The 23,934-nt window shown below is 43.3% G+C and overlaps 1 protein-coding gene across 2 annotated transcripts; it reads right to left on the reverse strand.

Moving 5' to 3' along the window:
• Positions 1-1,557: 1,557 nt before the first annotated feature.
• On the reverse strand, positions 1,558-22,720 carry LOC113894046 (cytochrome P450 2U1). 2 transcript variants are annotated; one of them, XM_027543871.1, is made up of 5 exons: positions 21,658-22,716; positions 8,448-9,083; positions 6,532-6,693; positions 4,828-4,995; positions 1,558-4,091 (listed from the first exon to the last, which is right to left on the reverse strand). In XM_027543871.1, the coding sequence occupies exons 1-5, from the start codon at positions 22,145-22,147 to the stop codon at positions 3,916-3,918; spliced, it is 1,632 nt and encodes a 543-aa protein (XP_027399672.1). In that variant the 5' UTR covers positions 22,148-22,716; the 3' UTR covers positions 1,558-3,915. The 2 variants fall into 2 exon arrangements, with proteins under 2 accessions (XP_027399672.1, XP_027399673.1); XM_027543872.1 differs by lacking the exon at positions 4,828-4,995 and having other exon boundaries at positions 21,658-22,720.
• Positions 22,721-23,934: the final 1,214 nt, after the last annotated feature.

The raw sequence follows: 23,934 nt of genomic DNA on the forward strand, positions 1-23,934 counted from the left end.
AGACAGCCTTTTCAACAAATAGTGTTGGGAAAACTGTTATCCACATGCATGAAAGTTAGACCCTTACCTTACACCAAATAACAAAAGTCAATTCAAAATGGATCAAAGACCCTCACATAAAACCTAAAACTATAAAACTCTTAGAAGAAAACAGGGCAAAAGCCTCATGACATTGGATTTGGCAATGATTTCTTGGATATGACACTGAAGACACGGGCAACAAAAGAAAAAATAGACTGACTGCTGCTGCTGCTAAGTCGCTTCAGTCATGTCCGACTCTGTGTGACCCCACAGACGGAAGCCCACCAGGCTCCCCCGTCCCTGGGATTCTCCAGGCAAGAACACTGGAGTGGTTTGCCATTTGGACTTCATCAAAATTGAAAACTTTTGCATCAATGGTCCTCTGGCCAGAGGTGGAAGAGATGATGGAAACTGAGGATTTTAATAAACAGGGTAACTGTAAATAACGAGGAGGTCTCTGGAGGAAATAAACTGGGTGATAAATCAGGAAGTATTTTATCCACTTATGGTATTACAACAAAAACACCATAGACTTGAGATTTTTACAAATAAATTTATTTCATATGGTTCTGGAGGCTGTTGTTTAGTCACTAAGTCGTGTCTGACTCTTTTGTGACACTGTGGCCCACCAGGGTCCTCTGTCCATGGGATTTCCCAGGCAAGAATGCTAGGGTGGGTTGCCGTTTCCTTCTCTAGGGGATCTTCTGACCCAGGGATCAAACCTGCATCTCCTACATTGATCGGCGGATTCCTTACCACTGAGCCACCCTTCTGGAGGCTAGAAGTCCAAACTCAAGGCATCTGCAGATTCGGTGTCTGGTGAGAGCCTGCTTCCTGGTTCATGGACGGCTATCTCTGCACTGCGTTCTCATATGACAGAAGGGACCAGGCAGTTCTTGGGGCTCTTATAAGGACCCTAATCATTCATGAGGGCTCCACTCTCATGACATAATCACCTTCCAAAGATTCTACCTCCAAATACCATCACACTGGGGATCAGATTTCAACTAATGAATTCTTGGCAAGGAACACATACATTTAGTCTATACCAGAGAGTTCTCAGGAAAGGCCACTTTAGATTGGACCCTAGTGGAAGCCGTGCCTGCGGAGGTGACCTCTGATCTGTAACCTGTAGGAGGAAGACTGGGCCATGGAAAAAGGCTGGCAGTGGGCTCATCTAGAGGAAAAATCCATAGGGTGGGGTATTTTAAAAACTCGTTTTCCTGAGCTAAGAAGTGTAATTGAGATAAGCACTTGATACTTTGCCACCATGGGCTTGTACAGATTCATCCATCCTTCAAACCATGCAGGATTTTGATGTGGGAAATAAGAAACGTGGGCTTTAAGACAGCCCTGAGAGTAACTGTGTAAAAGAGAGCATATTTTAAAAGAATTATCCTCCTGCCTGGAGATCATGCTTACATGTGGCCATCTCTCTCTTTCTGAAGGTCTGTTCCCTCTTCCACTTCCTAACTTGACATCTGGTAAGAAAGAATTTTGCTTAGCAACTGAAATAAAACCCCCAAAACCCAGAAGTGACACTTAGTTAAAATTAAAAGTTTAATAAAAACATCAAAAATTATGTTCACGATGAGGACTAAAAGTAGGTATCAGGCAGAATTACCAAACAAAGTACTATTCTTTTTACACTTCAAGTAAATCATAAAGTACAAAATCGTAAAACATCAACACATGGGAGGAAAGCACTAAGTCTTCGCAGTGATTTGCCATAAACAGATGTTTTTAAAGTGCTACAGTTTAAGGCATTGTTTTAAAGTTTAATAAACATCTTATTTCAACATACTCTCACAGAATAGTTTTTTTTCTCAAATTAGCTGCAAACTGTTTAGGGAATACTGAAAATGTATTTATAAATCGAGGAGTAATAAATTTGCTAATGCAAAGTTAATAGTGCAATTCCAAAGCATATGCAATTTCAAATGAGGAACAAACTGCCCTGCTCATGACGCAGGGTAACCCACACCATCCATCCAAGATCTGCACAACAAACTCTCCATTCACTCACAGTGCCTAGGCATTTCATTCATTAGGTTTTCTATTTTAATTAACAAAAAATGCTCAAGGCACCTAAAGATTGGCCTGTATGTCATTTATCCATGTTGAAAATGCAGAGAGATAGGCTGCTATGGGATCTAGTGGAGGAAGTACCAAGAAGTGGTACAGGAAGAACTCTCCTGTTATAAACTGGTAGGTTTGAAACAAACAGTAGTACTTCTTCTTAATAACTACACGAAGTCCTTAGCTTCTCTAAGCTTGAGCTTCATAGCTACAAAATATCATCCTGTGACTGGACAGTCTGTAAGAATTACATAAGTATTCAACTGAAGCATAAAATATGTTGCCAGAATGAGGAAGGCTCAAAAAGAACAGCTGCTCATATTATATCACGATTCCTTCTATATATGGAATATAATGGGAGAATAAAGGAAAGGCCTGGCCACTTTGGGGGCATGTTCTCTGTGGATAGGTCTGCTCTTCACTGTCTAGGACTGCTCAGACATTTATCATCCTGGCTTCGTGGCAGCAAAAAAGGCCAGTAGCACCCCCATGATTATGATAACGAAAAACACACCCCCATATTTCCAAACACCTCCTGAAAGAGGGCGTTAACCTTTTTCGAGAACTGCTCTTTCAGAAGGAGCTTATTTATTAAGAAACAATTTAGTTATCTTAATAAGCAAAAGAATGCCTTCCTGTCTTTGTGAGTCTTCAAGGATGAGATATGTTAGGCCTAGTGGCAGGAAGGAAGAACAGGAAAGGAACGTGCAGTACAGCTCAAATCCTTCCCTTATTAATCCTAGTATCAAAATTCCTGAGCTCACTATTCAGGGCTCAAGTTAAAAGCTAGAGCTACATCCTTGTGGGTAAAGACAGCAGAAAGGAATCCTGCCATGAAGCCACTTCTTCATCTAGGCTCACTGTTGATGTAGTTGAAAGAGAAGGCAAACATACATTCAGACCATATCCATTCCTCAACATACTGAACAAGGGTTCTCTTCATCCTATGTCTACAAAAAGTAAAAACTAAAATCGTAAAAGGGTAATGATAACAAGTCCCCTAAAACTGACATAAACTCTGTTCCAAGATAAGTTCTAATTCATTGTCACTCAAGCCCACATCCTTCTCTGATGAAGTATTAAAGTCTGAACACCACTTTCATGTTGCCATGGGTCTTAAACAGGTAGGTCTTCCTTCTCCCGGATTTGTTCTCCAGAACTTAACAGCATCTTAGTGATGTCAGTAAAGATATGGGGCATTTGACCATCGTTCAAGCCGAGATGAGTGTCTGCAGTAGCTCAGTGGTAAAGAATCTGCCTGCAATGCAGGAGCCGCAGGAGACCCAGGTTTGATCCGTGGGTCTGGACGATCCCCTGGAGAAGGGAATGGCAACCCATTCTAGTATTCTTGTCTGGAGAATCGCATGGACACAGGAGCCTGGCAGGCAGTCCATAGGATCACAGAGTTGGAGACCACTGAAGTGACTTAGCATGCACACATGCATGCCAAGATATGAGGCAAGTTTTGTTACCACTGCCTTCCATGTGGAAAGACTGAGGCACTGAGAGGTGAGATGAAATGCCCACTGGTGGAGCCCACTGGGCATAAAAATCCATATTGCCTGCTTCCCCATCCACTACTTTGGTCGCAATCCCCCAAGTCACATGCATTACTGAAATGGCTGAAGTTTCCTGCAGAGGAACCCCCCCTCAAAAGCAAAAGTCCCCATGTTTGACCCTCTTTCCAATCTCTCTCTCATCTGAGGCCAACCTAGATTTTCAGAGTTGCCAGATCCACTGTCAATTACAGAAGGAAGGCTGTTTAGAAGGATGTGTATTTACATTCTCTGCACCATCTCTTCATGGAGATGTTCTTTATCTCTTTGAAATGATTATATTAAATGGATGTGGGGCTAAAGTTAGACCATATTTCCCAGTCAGGATTGGCTTTGAATCCTTAGGTAAAACAAACGTGAAACTCTGCATTAGGCTCACGAACATCAGGAACAACTCCATCTTTGCCAGCTGCTCTCCCATACACACCCGCTTCCCTAAAAATAAGACCAGAAAAAAGGGATTACAAGACCACCCCTTTTCCTACCTCAAAAGGGATACATTTATACAAAAACTCTAAATTGAGTGTTTTAAAGGCAGACACTGAGAAGTTTGAAATAAAATTGCCACATATACCCCAGGGCTTCCCATAGTCTATTAGAATTTTTACCAAGTTCACATTTTAGCTGACTCCTCACAAAAATCGATGCTCATCCTAGATAGAAACTGGAGATGGACCCAACAAGGCGGGCTACCTCGTCTCCTCCTCCATACCTACTTATCTCTTTCCCTGCTCTTACCTGGAAGATTGAAGAGAAGAGACATCACGTGAGAATCTCCGGAGCATTCCTTTTCTATAGAAAGAAGCCTCCTTGCCCTCATCTAGGGACCTAAAAGAGTAACTGCTGAGATCAGAGATCCCACCCTCTTACCCACCATTCAGGCAGGTCGAAAGCTGCTCTTAACTCTAATAGTTCTCTGGGACTTCAACAATCACCTGGACAACGCAAAAAGGAAGATTTCTAGTCACGTTTAACGATTTAAAATCAACTGCTTTCATTTTTTTTAATATGAAATGAACATAGTGGAGATGCATTATCTAAATTATTTCTCTCATATATTGGCTTGTCAAGAAAGACACATTTTTAAAACAATATCATGAAATAATAAAAGATTCTTCTGGTTCTACTTCTTTCTTAATTATACCATTAAGAAAATAAAAGTTTAACTGACCTATCCCAAAAGGAATAAACGTTTCCTTTTTAATAAGTTGTCCTTGATCATCCAGAAATCGATCAGGGTAGAAATCATTTGGTTTCTCCCAGATGGCTGGGTCTCTGTGTACTGACCATAGGTTGGGTAATATTATTGTGCCTTTAGGAATGGTAAAACCTTGGAGCACTAAAACAGAACAAAACCACAGAATCATTCAACATGCTTTTACTAATAGCTCTCAGTAAACATCACTGTTTGAAAAAAAAGAGCTAGTTATTTATCTAGGTTCTTAAGCTGCTGAGAGTAAACTTTCAGGTACTTTGAGGGCAGGGAAAAGACCTCATTAACTGTCATCGTCTCCACACGATCCCTAGACTCAGCCTAAGACAGAGCACAGGAGCTGCTCTGATGCATGCTGAGTTAATAAACCCAATCAAACCATTAAAAATTATAATTAAGAGAAACATTAAAATAGAAATCATGTGGCATGTCAAGTAAACTGTTCCAAAAAATTATAAATTCCTCCCTGGTGGCTCAGTGGTAAAGAACCCACCTGCCAATGCACGAGACACAGGTTTGATCCCTGGATTGGGAAGATCCCCTGGAAGAGGGCATGGCAACCCACTCCTGTATTCTTGACTGGAAAATCCCATGGACAGAGGAGCCTGGCAGCCACACTCCATGGAGTCACAAAGAGTCAAACATAACTTAGCAACTAAACTCAGATGGTAAAGAATCTGCCCACAATGCAGGAGACCTGTGTTTGATCCTGGGTCGGGAAGATCCCCTGGAGAAGGGAATAGCTACCCACTCCATTCTTGTCTGGAGAATTCCATGGACAGAGGAGCCTGGCAGGCTACAGTCCACAGAGTCGCAAAGAGTCAGACATGACTTGAGCGACTTTCACTTCTCTTCACTTCAGACAACAGTAATTCTTATATATAATTTACAGCTCACAGTCTTTTATGTCCACACAACAATGCAATGAAGAAGGTAAACTAAAGGGATATAACAGGACATCAGCACTGGCTCTCACCAGCTGTCAAGATCATATGTACTTTAAACAATGCCCCAAAGATGCCGCACATACTTCGTATCTAATTTCCACCCAACTGTTGAGTGATCCAATGTCATTTATAAGTGATTGCCTCCTACAATTGTCTTATAAGTAGATGCAAGGCCATTTCATCACAGGCTGTCTCCAGAGGACAACTCCTGGCTATGAAGGACATTTACAGTCTGAGAGCCTGTATGTCACTGTAGATGAGAGGCTGAAACATGTGCCCTCAGAATCAGATGGGCTCTTCTAATTCTTCACCATTTGTGCTTCAGTTGCAGAATTGTTAAAAACGATGCAGGATAATTCCCAGTTGAACTCCTTAATTCCAAATTTAGGCTAGCTCTTCGGACCTCCAAGAACAGGAGGACTGAGAGGGACCTTTGTTAACTATTGTATCTGCCAATACAGCCACATTAAAGGGAAGAATTTGCCTGACCAGTGTACATGAGCATGCTCTGAAGCCAAGAGAGATGTTTACCAGTCAGCCAGTGCTGGAATGCCAGCCAGTACAGCAAACAGGGACAGCAAGGCTGAAGCATCCCCTGGACATTTGATTATCCATGACCATGCCAAACCCCGGCTGCACCCTCACCTCAGGTCCTCTGGGTGAAGGGGCTGGGTTCCCCTCAAGGGCATTCCGAGGAGGAAGGCCCTGGACTTGCCTGTTTTCTCTGAGGTCATGTGAGGGATGGATAGCGGCACCACAGTGCTCAGCCTCTGCACCTCCATGATGGTGGCTTCTGTGTAGGGCATCTGCGCCTTGTCAGTGAGGGAGGGGGCGCGGTCAGCACCAATGACCCTTGCAATTTCTTCATGAATCTTTTCTATACAAAAAAAAAAAAAAAGGAAAGCAGAATCCAAAGGATAAGCCAGGAGAGACTGCCCTCCCATGCACACTTCCCATCACCACACCTGCCCAGCTGGGAAGTCGGCAATAGAAGCTGACTTAGCCTCCGTGAAATGAAGCACCGCTCAGATATCCCAGTAGAGGCAGCTGGTCCCAGGGACTCTGTACCAGCCTGGGACGCTTAATGGAGCATGGCACAGCAGACAGAGGGGCCAAGGGGAAGGTGCACTGGATTCAGGACCAGTCTGAATCACTCTCTCGTATCAGCTTAGAACTGGCTCTCTAAACTTTTACCTGTGATGACGTGTGACAGCTCAACATGACCCCCCGTGACCCCACTTCTTGGTGGTCACATCTTTGTGCTGTCCCCTCCCACTTTATACCAAACTGGTCTCTGTTACCAATAGAATAGGGAGAAGTAGTGGTATGACCATTCTGAGCTTGGGTTAGAGTTGACCACCATGGCTTTTGTCTGGACCACTCACTCTCGAGTCATTCATTCTGGGAGAAGCTGGCAGCCAAGTCAAGGTCTGAAGGGTAAGGCCCGCCAGCAGTCATGTGGGTGAATCATCTTGCTAGAGGATCCTCTAGTCCTAGTCAAGTCTACAGGTATTTGTCACCCCCGGCCACCATCATGATTATAATTTCCTAAGAAATCCTATGCAGAACATCCAGCCTAAGCTGCTCCAAACTCCTGATCCTCAGAAACTATGTGACATAATGAATGGTTGTTAAGATGCTAAATTTTGGGATAATCTGCTACTCATCAATAGTTAATGAATGTAGGTAGGCAAAATCCCACCTACAGTAGGCAGACAATGGTCCCCCAAGATGTCCATAATCCCTTAGAACCTGTGAATATGCTATCTTATATGGTAAAGGGACTTGGATTAAACGAAGGACCTTAAGCTGGGGAGATTATGCTGGATTTTCTCGGTGTGCACAGTCTAATTACATGGGTTTTAAAATTGGAGAACTTTTTCCAGTTGAGTTTAGAATCAGAGGGAGATATGACTACGAAAAAATGGTCGGAGAGATACAAGATTGCTGGCTTCAAAATGGGAGCAATGGGGCCACCAGCCAAAGAAGCTGGAAATGGCAAGGAGATGGATTCTCCTCCAGAGTGTCCAGCAAGGCACGCAGCCCTGCCAATGTCTTGATTTTAGCTCACTGAGACAGTGTCAGACTTCTAAGGTACAGAACTCTAAGATAACAAATTTGTGTTAAGTCACTAAGTGTGTGGTTATTTGTTGTAGGAGCAATGGAAAATGAATACACTTCTTCCCCCTGTCCTTCCACTGTGAACTTCCACTGATATTCACTACCTACTGGTATTGATGTGGTGGAACTAGCTCTGTGACCTTGTGAAAATCACAGAACTCTGGGCCTCTGGTCTCACTTTCAAAAAAGATGGATGGGTTCAGATGATTATGATTCAACTCTAAAAGAGTCTTCTCTAAAGTTCTTTCTTCATCCTAGATTTCACACAGAATCAGACCTGTAGAGATTTAGAGCAGATGCATGCAAGCTGTGGCCTTAGTGCCACTGTCTAGAATCTTGGAGTTTCACTGTTAACACCTTACCAATTCCCTATGAGATGCAAGCATTTCCATTTTGTTTTCCAGCCTGAAGATGTTGCTTATTGATAGGAGCCACAGGATCACCAAGGTTGTTGATCCTGATTTAAATATCCTGGTTTTGCCATGAATAAAGAAAACATCTGTTTATTACCTTGAATGTTGGGGTGCAGTGACATATACAGGAGGCACCAAAGCAAAGAGTTAGTTGTGGTATCAGTGCCAGCAATGAAGAGATCGCCGATGATGTAAAATAAGTAATCTTCATCAAACCCACTATTGCTGTTATTTTTCTTCTCCTCCTCCACATGGAGAAGATACATGTCTATGAAGTCCTGAGGGTTCTCTACATCCAAAGACTCTCGATGATCTTTGATGATTTTTTTAAGGAAAAGGGTTAAATCCTTTTCAATCTGTCTTAATTCCTTAAATGGTCCAAAAGGAAGGTAATAAAGCCAGGAGCATATGTTGACCAGGAGGAGCTGGGTGTTCAGACAAACTTCTAATGCTCGTGACATAAAATTAAGCATTTGCTTAAATTCACTATTAGTGTAATCAAAGCGCCGACCAAAGCACAAGGAGCAGATGATGTTAGAGACGGCGTTGTTGACAATGGGGAAAGGATTGAAAGGGGCGTCTCCGTGCTTTTGCATTTCCTCTTTCACATATCTGAACTCCTCAATAATCTTGGGCTCCAAGCTAAGCTTTCCCAAGCCAAAATGACGAAGAGTTGAATGAGAGAACTTCCTCTGTTGTCTCCAGACTGGACCATAATGTGCAAATACAATCCCTGCAAAAAGAAACCCAGGAAAGAAGGTGAGGGACAGCGAAGCTTGATTATTAACACTGAAGAGGACCAACCATAAAGTGGACTTGTACTTCTCAAGTCATTTGTGCAAAGCTCATATACGTATAGATAAGGACCACCAGCCAAGAAGAACGACTGGCAAAATTTAGTTATCCAGATAGTGTATGTTTCTAATAACAAAAATTATATCTAATTTCACTAGAAAACTTTGCTAAAAAGCTTATTATTATAACTTCAGGTGAAATAAGAGAAAACAAGGTTCGATTTCTAGAGTTACCTAAATTTCAAAATCTTATTTTCTTAAAGTGAACCCAGACTTCAGTCGTGTCCGACTCTGTGCGACCCCATAGACGGCAGCCCACCAGGCTCCCCCGTCCCTGGGATTCTCCAGGCAAGAACACTGGAGTGGGTCGCCATTTCCTTCTCCAATATCTCAAGCTAGGTACATGCATATTCTAAACATTATGAACACAAGAAGCACAGTAACAGAGCGCACATGAGGGCAGGGATAATATCTGAGTTTGCTCCTCATTAAAATCCAAACTTCTGACATAGGGCTACATACAGAGGAGGAGCTTGTTAAGTATTCACTGAATACGTGAATGACCCAACTGAATTAGAACGGTGCTCACCAAAGCTTGGATCAAAGAACGGGCAAGTAATCTAAAATGTCTGTTGTTGCAAACAGCCCTAATTTAAAAGCCTCTGAACTCTAGGACATTCACAACCACAGCTTATTTGATTCTCACTTATGTTATACATCTTTCACCATCAACCCCAACAGAATTGCTCTCAGATTTTGTATCAAATTGTTCTCAAATATTCTTTGCTTCCTGTCACTTATTTCATCCTCCTCTTTTCCATGGTGTGCTTTGTTGTTTCAGCCAGCTCTTCTTCCTTCCTATTTTTCATCTACTTCATTCCTGCTACCTTCAAGGACATGCTTCATTCACTTAACGAATATTTCTGAATGCCTACTATGTACCAGACACTGGGATGCTGTGAATACAGCTGAGAATGAAATAAAGACCTCTCTCAGTGGTTAAGTCTGTCTATGTAAAATGATTCTCAATAAAAAAAAAAAAACAGCCATATGGTCTGTTTTGAATGATCAGGTTCATATTCCTGACCGGGATCTTCCACACATCTGCTCAAATACGATATTCTTTCTAGGCCTTCTGTTTAGGTGTTTTATGACTCCCATTTGTCATCAACTACAAATTTTTGTAGAGGTTTCCCAGGTGGTGCTAGTGGTAAAGAACCTGCTTGCCAATGCAGGAGACATAATGAGACATGGGTTTGATCCCTGGGGCGGGAAAATCCCCTGCAGGAGGGCAGGGCAACCCACTCCAATATTCTTGCCTGGAGAATCTCATGGACAGAGGAGCCTGGCAGGCTACAGTCCACGGGGTCAAAAAGAACTGAACACAACTGAAGTGTTGCAGCACAGCGTAGAAATCTTTTTGGACCTCCTATGTTGAACCCATTTCCCTGGAATCTATGTCTTTTTCTTCTTTCACTACTGAATTTTGTTGAAGCCTATCCTCTAGTAGTTTCCTGGGAAAGGATACATCAGAGACAGATTTTCTAAAGATTTTCAGCACATGTATTAATTGTACCTTTCCCCCTCCATCAGAATTTTGAAAACATTGCTAACAGTATGTTGATGTGTCCTAAAATACACACACCTTCAATGTAATTGCTGCTGCTAAGTCGAGTCAGTCGTGTCCGACTCTGTGCGACCCCAGAGACGGCAGCCCACCAGGCTTCCCGGTCCCTGGGATTCTCCAGGCAAGAACACTGGAGTGGGTTGCCATTTCCTCCTCCAATGCATGAAAGTGAAAAGAGAAAGTGAAGTCACTCAGTCGTGTCTGACTGTAGCGACCCCATGGACTGCAGCCTACCAGGCTCCTTCGTCCATGGGATTTTCCAGGCAAGAGTACTGGAGTGGGGTGCCATTGCCATACTGCCATACTCCTCTCCAAAGTGGAGAAGACCCCAAAAGTGTGCCTACCAGAAGTATATTAACGATCTCTTGTCAAATAGTTGCCATCACTTGGCAGTTATCGACATTTTATTTTTGCCAGAGGGCTGAAATGTATCTCATCTGATTTTTATTTGCATGTCCCTGACTGTTACAGTGAGTTGGAACAGCTTCTCATATGGCTTTTGCCCAAGTTTCCTATTCTGTGATTTGTGCTTATAAACTGTGCAATTTTCTTCTTCTTATATATTCTACATGCAAAGCAGATACTGTCTTTCACCACGTGAATTGCTTTTTTTCATGTTTTCATGCTACTACTTGATAAACTAGTTTTAAATATGAAGGTAGTTGCATTTACCAATCTTTTCTTAGTGGTTTGTGCTGTGTATCTTATTTTAAAAATCTTTTCCTACCACAGGTTCATAAATACAACTATTTTCTTGTAAAATTAAAACATTTTGCTTTTTGACATTTAAGTCTCTATAGCCTACCTGGAGTTTATACTTATGTTAGGTATTCCTGAAGAAGGCAATGGCACCCCACTCCAGTACTCTTGCCTGGAAAATCCCATGGATGAAGGAGCCTGGTAGGCTGAAGTCCATGGAGTCTCAAAGAGTCGGACACGACTGAGCGACTTCACTTTCACTTTCATGCATTGGAGAAGGAAATGGCAACCCACTCCAGTGTTCTTGCCTGGAGAATCCCAGGGACGGGGGAGCCCGGTGGGCTGCCATGGGGTCGCACAGAGTCGGACACGACTGAATCGACTTAGCAGCAGTAGCAGTAGGTATTCCTACTTGTTGTGAAGAAGGAATCCACTTTACCCCTATTCTGAAAATCTGTTATTCAAGCACCATTAATGGAACAGCTTCTCCTTTTCCCTACTGATCTACACCACTTCCTCTGTCATACATTTGCTGTATGCCGGCAGCTCCATTACAGGTTTTCTAGTCTGCTTTCTTGTATATTGTTGCTGTTGTTTAGTTGCTAAGTTGTGCCCAACTCTTTGGGACCCCATGGACTGTAGCCCGCTAGGCTTCTCTGTCCATGGGATTCCCCAGGCAAGAATACTGGAGTGTATTGCCATTTCCTTCTCTAGGGGATCTTCCCAACCCACATTTCCTACATTAGCATGGAAACATGGGTAATCAAACCCACGTTTCCTGCATTAGCATGCAGATTCTTTATCACTAAGCCACCAGGGTAGCCCACTAGTTTTCAGACCTTTATCCTAAGAAAGGATAGTGAAGGCTCTACAAGGGTTTCCCAGGTGGCTCAGTGTAAAGAATCTGCATGCCAATGCAGGAGACACCCCTGGGTTGGGAAGATCCCCTGGAGAGGGGAATGGCTACCCACTCCAGTATTCTTGCGTGGGGAATCCCATGGACAGAGGAGCCTTGGGCTACAGTCCATGGAGTTGCAAAGAGTCCAACACTATTGAGAGACTAACACTTTCACTTTTCAAGGCTCTACAGTTGCCTTTGAGATCCACTTAAGCTGCGGTCCACAAGTATTGTTTGCATGTCTTTTCAATACATTTGAAGCATAAAGTTTTTCTTCTGTTATTCTCTTTTGCCACCTAGGTTAACTGGCTTATGCTGATTTTTTACATCGATGAGGCTAGCTTTTTAGTCTAGAATGTGATCAATTTTAATAAATCTCCAAATAAAGTAGGGAAGAATTTTTATATAAGCAATTGTTGGGTATAAGGTCCTCTTTTTTTGAAATTTAAAAAAAAACTTTTAATTTTATATTGGAGTTATCAGTTCAGTTCAGTCGCTCAGTCATGTCTGACTCTTTGCGACTCCATGAATCGCAGCACACCAGGCCAATGAACAATGTGATAATTTCAGGTGAACAGCCAAAGGGACTCAGCCACACATATACATGTATCCAATACAATTGAAATGTAGCATTGTAAAATTGTCACTTTGAAACTAAAGAAGAAACCGAAAAGATAGTGATTTTTGCATATTGTTACATGACCTTATTAAATCTTTTTTTCATATGAAGGACGAGAGCACTAAAAAATGATCCACTACAGGTAAAAATACACCAAGCCTGCCACTGTAAGGTCCTTCCCAACAAAGAAAGCTGCTAACTGTTAGAATCACATCTTCTTTATCCTTACCAAGTTTTTATCTGCCTGATCTCTCAACTATTCAAATACTTATGTTAAAATATTTTGCTCTAATGGTACTTATCAATTTCTTTTTGCAATTATGTAAGTTTTTGTTGTGTGTATATATATATATAGTAAGAATTAAAATATATAATTAAAATACACAAAAATTTTATGTATCTATGTTGTATATGCCAGACAACATTGTCAGCTACATTCAAATTTAGAAATATTTTATCTTCCTGGTTAAAAAAAAAGGGTTCCTGTTATCATCATGTAATGCCTTCCTTATTCTTTCTTTCGTTCGTTTTGGGGCTGTACTGGGTCTTCGTTGCTGCACTCCGGCTGTCTCTAGTTGCGGCGAGTGGGGGCTGCTCTCTAGGTGCAGTGCACAGGCTTTTCATCTTGCATGGTACAAGGTCATCTCTCTCTGCCCTCATTCCCCTCCCTACTTCAAATCACTGGCTGACCAAGAGGTCACTAAAATCCAAAGCTCTTCAAAAGCATCTATTTTCTGCAGGGAAGGTGGTGGTGATAAGGAACTGGTCTAACTACAGTTTATATGCACTTCTAGCAATTGCTGTTTTCAGCTCTCTGGCTCATCCCTATCTCCTGCAATCACTGGTACCTCCGATTCCTGAGCCTTTCTGGGATTCCTTAGGAAGAACTGGACCACACTCCATTAGTACCTCCCCCTGCAGAAACCTAAGGGTGGTCACCCACCACTCTCTGAAGTCATCTGCCAATCCTGTCTCCGTTTTTTGTCTTCAGATGTTGTGGTACGGGGTTATAGGAACATTTCATCATGGATGGGGTAGGTGCTTCTGTGAAAAGTTCCTCTGGTGTAGTGTGTGATTTTCAAGAAGGAATAAAAATTTATTAACTACCCCTGAAACTAGACTCTCTTTGTTTACTAAACCCCCATAAACTATTTTCTAGGGAACCACAGCTTAATCACACTTCCTGTCTTGAACCATGCCCAATCTTTTGCTGCTGTCAGCATTCAGAGGCTGTGTTATTGGGCTCCCTTCTCTTTCCTTGGAAAGATATGGTCTCTCACTCTAACTTCAGGATTTTATCCTAATTTTAACTGCCATCTAATTTAAGATGTCACATTGTCACATATGACATCTCTGGTCTGTCCTATTTCTCAAGGGATTTTATTCTTTTGTTAGGTCTTCAGTCTGTGTCACCTACTCAGCATCTTTCAAACTCTCACCTTTAAACTTATCTTTAAATCCATACATTTGGATTTTAGAAACATTTTATCTAGCAAAATGCCCTCTATTAGTTTTTCCAATATTTATTTAGAGTCCCCTATGTGCCAGCTACTAAGGGCATATGGATTTAAAAGACACAGTCACTGTTCTCGAGATGCTTTCAGTTTTTTTGAGGAACTGGATAAATCAACAACTCTACTGTTTTATGCTGGACTCTACTGAAGTTGCATAGCATATTGAAATGTTGTCTGGTGGGTTGCACTAAAGTTGCATAAGTGGTATGTATGGTATTGAGTGTTGCATTGTTGGGCTGTACAGGATTGAACGCTGTATGTTGGACTATACGGAATGTTCCGTTGTTGGGATACATTGTATTAAATGTTGTATGTTGGAGGCTACTGAGGTTTCAGTGTAGACAAGGGAAAGAGCACCCTGTCAGCTGAGTGAAAGCAGTACTTCTCAGACAGGACATCTGGGTGATACTTCATTTGTAAATAAGGATGTATATGAAGGCACATTTTAGAAAAATAAAGAACTTGGGGAAAGTTAAAAAGGGGCTGGTTTATCTTTAGGGAAAAATTCAGGTTTAGATAAGGTGGGGAAAAGGAGGGAACCCTCTCAAGAGAGGCTGGTCCTTGGGCATTGGGTATTGACAGCAACTTGACAGATATGAGGACTTCCCCAGTAGCTCAGATGGTAAAGAATCTGCCTCACATGCAGGAGACCTGGGTTTGATCCCTGGGTCAGGAAGATCCCCTGGAGTAGGAAATGGCAACCCACTCCAGTATTCTTACCTGGAGAATTCCAGGGACAGAGGAGCCTGGCAGGCTACAGTCCATGGGGTTGCAAAAGTCGGACACAACTGAGAGACTAACACTTTCACTTCGACAGATATGAAGTGCAAGACGTAAGAGGTGTCCAAGGAGACAGTGTCTGAGAATGTCAGGGATGAGAGGCATGGACAGAATTCATGGCATCAGGGTTTCAAACCTTGTAAAATACCCTGGTCGGGAAGCCAGAATGGCTTAGAGTCTTAGAGTGTTTGGAAGAGGTTCAGGCACATCTTCCAATTGTTGACACCTCCATTCTTTTTTTTTCTTTTTTTTTTTTTTTTTGACATTGGTGGCTCAGAGGTTAAAGCATCTGCCTGCAATGAGGGAGACCCAGGTTTGATCCCTGGGTCAGGAAGATCCCCTGGAGAAGGAAATGGCAACCCACTCCAGTATTCTTGCCTGGGAAATCCCATGGACAGAGGAGCCTGGTGGCCTACAGTCCACAGGATCGCAAAGAGCTGGACACGACTGAGTGACTTCACACTATTTTCTTATGTATACAATGGTTGTCTACAAAGACTTCATCTCAAGGGGATAAAAACCACTGAAAAATAAAAATGACTGCAAAGCAAAATCAGGACTCTGGTTTGGAAATGACAAAACATACCCTCAAGCTAGTTTGGCAAAAAGGCCAAGTAGGCTGTGGACGGAATAAAAAAGCAGAAAGAGCTGGGTGTCACCACCTCAGAGAGGACTAAACATCACAGAACTCCTTCTCTCCGCACCCCCTTTCACTTCTTTCTGCCTGCCTGCCTTTCTTCTTTCTTACTGTGAACCAGCTTCTCCAAGAATCAGGAGCTACCCTGAGATGCCCATTCTCCCATTTTCACCACTACAGAGAAAAGCCCTTCTAAAACCCTCTATTCTCTAGTTATAACCTGAAAAATGCCGAAGGACTCAAGTGTTTCAGTCAGGTATTCCATGGTGATACCACTTTGGAATAATTTACATTTATTAGTTTTGCCTTGAGGTTTTCAAACTATGCCATTCTGGTAAGTAAAGTACTTCTTGGGTAGACTTGGCTCTGACTTAATAAACTTCTTTTATTTGAAGTACAGTTGATTTACAATATTATATTAATTTCAGGTATACAAAATTAGTTTCAGGTATACAAGATGAGTCTGTATTTTTAAAATATACTCCATTTAACATTATTATTAATATTGGCTATATTCCTTGTAATGTACAATATACCCTTGTAGCTTATTTATTTCATACCTAGTAGTGTGTACCTCTTAACTTGACTTTGTAGCTTTATTAACTATTCCTGCTCAGGAACAGAATCAGATGGATCAATAGGTTTGATGGGCATAGCTAACGTAGAACATCTTTATGGCCTATCTAGCTGACTATAGTTTTTATGTTTAAAAACAACATCAACTTGTCTAAGCACAATCATTTGAAAAACTCAAATAACTTTCCTACATGCTAGAACTCGTTGACAATGTGTTAAGTGAACAATTTCTAGCACATCACTGTTCATGAAACATTCCTTCTCTGCTAGTCTCACCCACTTTAGTAGCAAAATTCTTTAAAAACAATTTCTTGTAAGAAACATTTAATAACACTATTGGTCTCCAGTTCCTAATATCACCTTCTCTTATAGCCTACACATCCTCCTTCTGGCTTTTATATTTTACATTTTCACATTTTATAATGTTTCTGTTGGAAATGACACTGAAGGGAGTGAGCAGGGAGTGAGGAATGCCTGGGCATTCCTCAAATCTTGCTGAGTCTCTCAGCCTTTCACTCCTGTGGCCAATCTCCTTCAAGCTGACCATGCCATCCACTTCTAGATCTATGAAGTCAACCCAGAACTCATCTGCTCCTTTATCCCTTGATGGTCATCTTGAGATAAATTTACCTTCTCCCATTTTATTCTTCACCTTTGAAACAATTCCATTAAAAGATTCCTTGACTATCTACATTTTCCTGTGCAGATGGCCTATTGTTTATTCCAAGTAAAATCCATAAGCATTTCCCTTGTTACATATGGTTCTTGCTTTACCTTCTCCTGTCAATCACCTTCACTAGCAACAGAAATTTCTTCCAGCACATTTGCCCAACATACATCCACCAGAACACCAGAGCAGCATCACCTGAGAAGTCCTAGCTGTGTCTTGGGGGAATTAATACTTTTAGGTCAGACACTGCAGCAGCAAATTATCCTGGGCACCCAAGACTTTCCCCATAAGGAGGGATCTAATAACAAACTGTGATCCAACTAATACTTAAAAACTGCCTTGTTATATATAACAACTACCTTATATATGTAATAATAACTGCATTATATATAACTACCTTATTATGTATAATAATAAATGCCTTACAATATATTTATGTATAATAACTACCTTATTATATCTAATAAGGCAGTTTTTAAGTATAGTTGGATCACAGCTTGTTATTAGATCCCTCCTTATTTAGGGAAGTCTTGAGAGCCAGGGATAATTTGGTGCTTCACTTAAAGTATTAATTCCTCCAAGAGACAGAGCCTATTGTACAGAGTGAGTGAGTCAGAAGGAGAAAGACAAACATTGTATATTAACGCATGTATATGACATTACTTTGCCAACAAAGGTTCGTCTAGTCAAGGCTATGGTTTTTCCTGTGGTCATGTATGGATGTGAGAGTTGGACTGTGAAGAAAGCTGAGCACCGAAGAATTGATGCTTTTGAACTGTGGTGTTGGAGAAGACTCTTGAGAGTCCCTTGGACTGCAAGGAGATCCAACCAGTCCATTTTGAAGGAGATCAGCCCTGGGTGTTCTTTGGAAGGACTGATGCTAAAGCTGAAACTCCAGTACTTTGGCCACCTCATGTGAAGAGTTGACTCATTGGAAAAGACTCTGATGCTGGGAGGGATTGGGGGCAGGGGGAGAAGGGAACGACAGAGGATGAGATGGCTGGATGGCATCACTGACTCGATGGACGTGAGTCTCAGTGAACTCCGGGAGTTGGCGATGGACAGGGAGGCCTGGCGTGCTGCGATTCACGGGGTCGCAAAGAGTCGGACACGACTGAGCGACTGATCTGATCTGATGGCATCTGGAAAGACGGTGCTGATGAGCCTATCTGCAGGGCAGCAGTGGACACAGACACAGAGGACAAGCTTGTGGACACAGTGGGGGAAGGGGGACGCATGGAGAGAGCAGCATGGAAACACACACGCTACCATATGCAAAACAGAGCCGGTGGGGATTCGCTGCTGACACATGGAGCTCAGCCCAGGGCTCTGTGACAGTCTAGAGGGGTAGGACGAGGGGGCAGATAGGAGGGAGGTTTAAGGGGGAGCCTGTGACTGATTCATGTTGATGTATGGCAGAAACCAGCACAGAATTGTAAAGCAATTATCTTCCAATTAAAAAAAAAACCACCTTCCTTATTATGGATTATTGACCAAACTATACATCCACCAAGAAGGACCTCAACAAAGAAAATCTAATTCTTACCTTTAAAAAATCAGGAGGAAAAGACAGACAAGCAACAAAAGTGACAATACAATGTGGTCAGTACAGCAGTAGGTGCTTGGTGCATGCATTCATTCATTTCTTGACTACTTACTCTGTGCCAATTAGTGGGGGTGCAGTGGTTAAAATGACCTAAGTCTTTACCCTCACAGAGGTCACGTTCTGGAGGGAGGTGGGGTTGGTAATAGGCTAAATGCTTTCAAAATGTTCAATGAATGAGTTTGGTGAAATATGAATGAGATTCAGTTATGATATTGGACAGTGTCTAAACTAGAAGTGAAAGGTGACACTTGACTTAAGAGATGATAAAGAGTCAGCCAAGTACAAAGTTATTCCAGGCCCAAGGATAACAAAACCCAGTAGCCTGAAGCAGTCACCAACTTGCCAGGAAGCAGCTTAGTGTGTCCAGAGCAGACACTGTACTTGAAATGTACAAGGAAGGTATGAGTAGAAAAACATAAAGTCCAAAAGGCAAACAGACGCCAGACCCTTTAGGGTACAGAACGGGGTCAGAAGCAATTGGTTTCAGTGGCAGAGTGACATGATTTGTTCTGATTCGTAGTTTTTTGTTTTTCTTTTAAGAGATCCCTTTGATTGCTGTATATATGAATGATTGGACAGAAGCAAGCAGGCTAGTTAAGAGGTTTCTGCAGTAAGAGATGAGAACTGACTGTAGCTTGGATAAGCTGGAGATGGGTAAAAGTGAATGGATACAGCACATGGATGTATCTGCAGTAGGAACTGATGAGACTTATTGACTGATAGGGAATGGGATGAGAGTTTAACTGAAAACAGTGGTATCACAGAGAAAAGAGTATCGAACCTCTGCCTGGGAGGGTAGAGAAATATGTCATAGAACACAGCCTCAGAGAGGAGACATTGAAGCAGGTATGGGGAAACAGAGCGCAAGTATTGGTGAGGATGTGGAGAAACTGGAATGTTGGCCGTTGCGGGTAGGAATGTGGGCCATTGCTGGTAGGAATGTAAAATGGCGCAGCTGCTATGGAAAATGGTATGGCAGTCACTCAAAAATTAAACATAGAGTTCCCTATGATCAAGCAATTCCATTTCTGGATTTACACCCAGAAGAACTGACAGCAGCACTTTGAGCGGTTATTTGTGGATACACCATGTTCACAGCAGCATTTTTCACAATAATCTAAAGACAGAAGTACCCAATAGTCCATCAAGGAGGAATGGATAAACAAAGTGCAGTGCAAATGTTAAATGGAACAGCAGTCACTCTTAAAAGGAAGAAAATCCTCACACGTGCCACAAGATGGATGACCCTTAAAACATTGTATGAGGTGAAATGTATCCGTCACAAAAAGATAAATACTGCATGATTCCACTTAAATAAATTACCTAGGATGGAAAATAGAATGATGGTTGCCAGAGGTTAGAGACTTTAATGTTTCGTGGGTGTTTAGTGTTTATTTAATGGGTATGAAGTTCCAGTTTTGAAAGATGAAGAGGGTTCTAGAGATAGCGGAGATACTTTCACAATGTTATTGACTTAATGACGCTGAACTGTATGCTTAAAAATGATTAAGATGGTAAATTTTATGCTATCTGTACTTCACCTCATTAAAAAGAGAGAGAGAGAGAGAAGAAAAGCAGGCAGAAGTTCTCCAGGTGGCCATGAGATCGGAAGAGAATTCCAGGTAGAAGCAGCAGCCTGTGTGAAGGCGTGCAGAGGGTGAGGTGTGGACTATGACATGTGTAATTTGTTTTTCAGTAATATCAAAATTAATGTTTTAAACATTAAAATATTAAGATCGTCTTTACTATTCATTTAAAATCCTGATGCAAAAATCTGGCTTAATCAGGGTCTAAAAAGCCTGAATCTCTTTATGCCACATTCCAAGAAGGGGAAGCAGCAGTTCATTTACTTAACAGTTACTGGCTCCTACTTCCAGGTGGCACAATGGTGAAGTATTTGCCTGCCAATGTAGGAGATGCAAGAGACAAGGTGTTCAACCCCTGGGTCAGGAGATTCCCTGGAGAAGGGAATGGCAGCCCACTCCAGCGTTCTTATCTGAAAAATTCCAGGGACAGAGGAGCCTGGTGGGCTACAGTCCATGGGGTCGCCAAGAGTCAGACACGACTGAGCACACACACACTACACTACTGCGCTACTGCACGCCAGGAAGGACGAGGAATTACTCTGTCCTCCTGGATGTCAGTCTAGTGGTGAAGACACAACTTTGGGCCCAAGGTTAGAAAATCCTGAAGCCTCAGGACTGATAGCGAAGAAAAGTACTTTTGCAATTAAACAAGTTCTAACAAGGGAGCCTAACTTACCTGCTGCAGAAGTGAGGAAAAAAAAAAAAAAAACTCCCTGCAGCAAAGACATTGAAATTAACATCTGAGTTAAGGATAGGATTGGCACAGATGGAAAAATAGTCTGGGACCCGTGCCGGCCAATACAACAGAGGGAACACTGATAAATAAAGGGCAACTGTGATATTCGACTGCAGCAGATAAGATGTTTACCAACCCTCAAAACTGCCCAACTCAGACTTCCATAAGCAGGAATCAGAGAGGCTCTGAACCTGATGTATTAGGTTTGTCAGTTGGCTCCTATCCTATGGGAAAATAATCACATTAAATTCTTGCACTCAGAAGGCCAACGGTGTAAATATCCCTCTCTCTTTTTAACCAGGCCAAAGTTCCTCGTCGGGAACACAGCCTGAAGAGTGAGGCCCCGTTCTGGGAAGGAGTGAATACTCCTGGGGCGGATGGAGCCTATCCCAGCTGGATGGACGGGATCCGGGAGTGGAAGGAGCGCCTCCCTCCACCTCCGGATGCAGGTGCGCGGCGGGCCAGGTGCGCGGCCTCAGGGGCACAGAACCCACAGCCTCTGCGCACCTGCAGCCCCAGCCGCGCGTTCACAGGGCCCGTGACCCCGAGGCGCGGCCCAGCTCACCCTTTCCCTTGGTCATGATGGAGGTCAGCGGCACCCGCGGGCGGTCGCTGAAGACCTCGGCCTGCTGCACCAGCGCCTCCCGCACGCTGTGGAAGTCGTTGAGGACCACCACCAGGTAGTGGCCGATGAAGAAGCTAAAGATGTTGCCGTACACACGGCCCAGGTCGGCCAGGAGCAACTGCACGCCCTGGCCCGAGGCATTCATTCCTCCGTTTCTCGCTCGGCGATACGGCCAGCTCTTCCTTCGGAGAAAACGCGGCAGCAGCACGAAGCCGAAGTTGCCCACCACGGGCCAGGGCGCGGGCCCGGGGGGGATGCCCCGCTCCGGGAGCCGCCACAGCCAGCTCCAGCCCAGCAGCGCGGCGAGGACGAGCAGCAGCAGCGCGCCGCCCGTGGGGTCCAGCCGCAGCAGCCCCGGGGGCGCGTGCAGGAGGCGCAGAGGCCAGGCCGCGTCCTCGGTGGGGGGCTGGGGAAGCCCGGGGGAGGCCATGGCCTGTGCACCGGTGTCCGCAGCCTCTTGCCGCAGACCCCACGAGAGTCTCCCAGACACTGGTGCCGGGCCCCAGGCCAACTCCCCTGGGCGCCCAGGGGCGGGGAGGAGACGCGGATGCCACTCCGGATTGGCTGCACCCACCGCCTCCGCCTGTCCCTCCAATCAGCGTCGCCCGAGCTGAAACGGGGACGCGCTCGCAACCGCGCTGTTGAGGTCTGCGGACCCGGCTGGGCTCGCGCCCCTCCGCTGGGTCGGACTTAGCAGTGACCTACGCCTGAAAAAAAGATTCTCGCACATATTTACGCTCTGATTGGTTATCGGACTTCCTGTGTCCATTGTCAGTTGCGTGCTTAAACCGTGCCAGGTCAATAGGCCCCTCTTATGACTCAGCCTAAACATTAGCACTTTTACCCTGAGCTGGGAGAGAGGTCCTCGCCCCGTCTCCTGGAGCAAAAAGACAGGATTGCTGCTTTATCTAAATCGGGATTCGGAGAAAGAAATGACCCTTTCTTCCACCCAGAAACAGCAGGGTGATGGAAATGCAATGTGTAGAATTTGTAGATGTAGGTGACCAACGCTTTGGAAAGGATGGGTGGGGAATAGTCGTGAGAGGGCGGGGGAGGGCGGGTGATGGAGTAAAGCGCGTAGAACTTGCGGCAGGCAGTGGTAAAATCTCTTTTGTGCGGAAAGTGAAAGCTCAGCGTGCGTTTCAGCGTGTGGCCGAGGTAAAGCACGAGACCTAATCCAGAAATTTGCTTGGAGGGTTTAATTAGCTAACAATATAAAAAGCAGGTTGTGCGAGGAGGGGTGACAGTATCGTTCTAGCTATGATACCAAACCAGAAATGCTGAGGTTGGCATATTAAGAATTGTGTAATGCTTTCCAAGTCTGTCTTTAATTTTCCATAATTATGGCTCCTCCCTTTTTTCTGACAGCACACAGGATATAATTGCATTCACATTGTTTTCCTAAGTAAGTCTCTTCTGTGATGCAGCTAGGAAGTATTATGGGCTGAATTGTGTTCACCTGAAATTCATATATTGACGTCCTAAGCCCAAGTACCTCAGAATGTGACTGTATTTGGAGACAGGGCCTTTAAAGAGGTAGAGTAAAATGAGGTCATGTAAGTGGGCCCTAACCCAGTATGACTGGTGTCTTTTTAAGAAGAGATTAGGACAGCAACAGACACAGAGGGAAGACCGTGTGAAAACACAGGAGGAAGATGGCCATCTACAAGACAGGGAGAAAGGACTCAGAATGAGATCAACCCTACCAACACCTTGATTCTTAGATTTCTAGCCTCCAGAAATTGAGGAAGTCTGTAGTACTTTGTTATGGCAGCCCTTGCAAACTAATTCAGAAAGGGAGCCCTTGTTCATAATACATACTATGGATAAATTATTTTAACATGAAACATATAGCTCATCCAGTGCTTCTTAAGGATGAATTTTCCCAAATGATATTCAGGCCTTTCTTGTCAGAAAAAGGAATACTGTCTACTTCATCCATCCTATTTTAAATAGAGGAATAATATAATAATCAGTAGCAGTAAAGGAAAGGAATACCAAAAGATCTTTGGGGTGGGGAGAGAGGGAAAGGAAGAGGAGAGGAGTATTAAGGGAAACATTTTTAAATGGAATCCCCAAAGATCATTTAAACTACTCACCTTCCCACTGGAATCCTTCTTGCTGGATTTCAGCCAGAATTGTTGGTAACAGTATATCCAAAATATCTAAGTACTATTATTTTGTTATCAAGAGTGGTGTTAAATCTTTAAAAGAGAG

This window comes from Bos indicus x Bos taurus, chromosome 6 (genome assembly GCF_003369695.1).
Source record: "Bos indicus x Bos taurus breed Angus x Brahman F1 hybrid chromosome 6, Bos_hybrid_MaternalHap_v2.0, whole genome shotgun sequence".
NCBI classification, from domain to species: domain Eukaryota; kingdom Metazoa; phylum Chordata; class Mammalia; order Artiodactyla; family Bovidae; genus Bos; species Bos indicus x Bos taurus.

Coding starts and splice junctions, on each gene's coding strand:
- LOC113894046 (XM_027543871.1), bottom strand. CDS start 22,147: ATGGCCTCCCCCGGGCTTCCCCAGCCCCCCACCGAGGACGCGGCCTGG. Junction 4,996..6,531: donor CATGACCTCAGAGAAAACAG/GCAAGTCCAGGG, acceptor GTTCTGTTTTAG/TGCTCCAAGGTTTTACCATT. Junction 4,092..4,827: donor GTTTATTCCTTTTGGGATAG/GTCAGTTAAACT, acceptor TCTTATTTTTAG/GGAAGCGGGTGTGTATGGGA.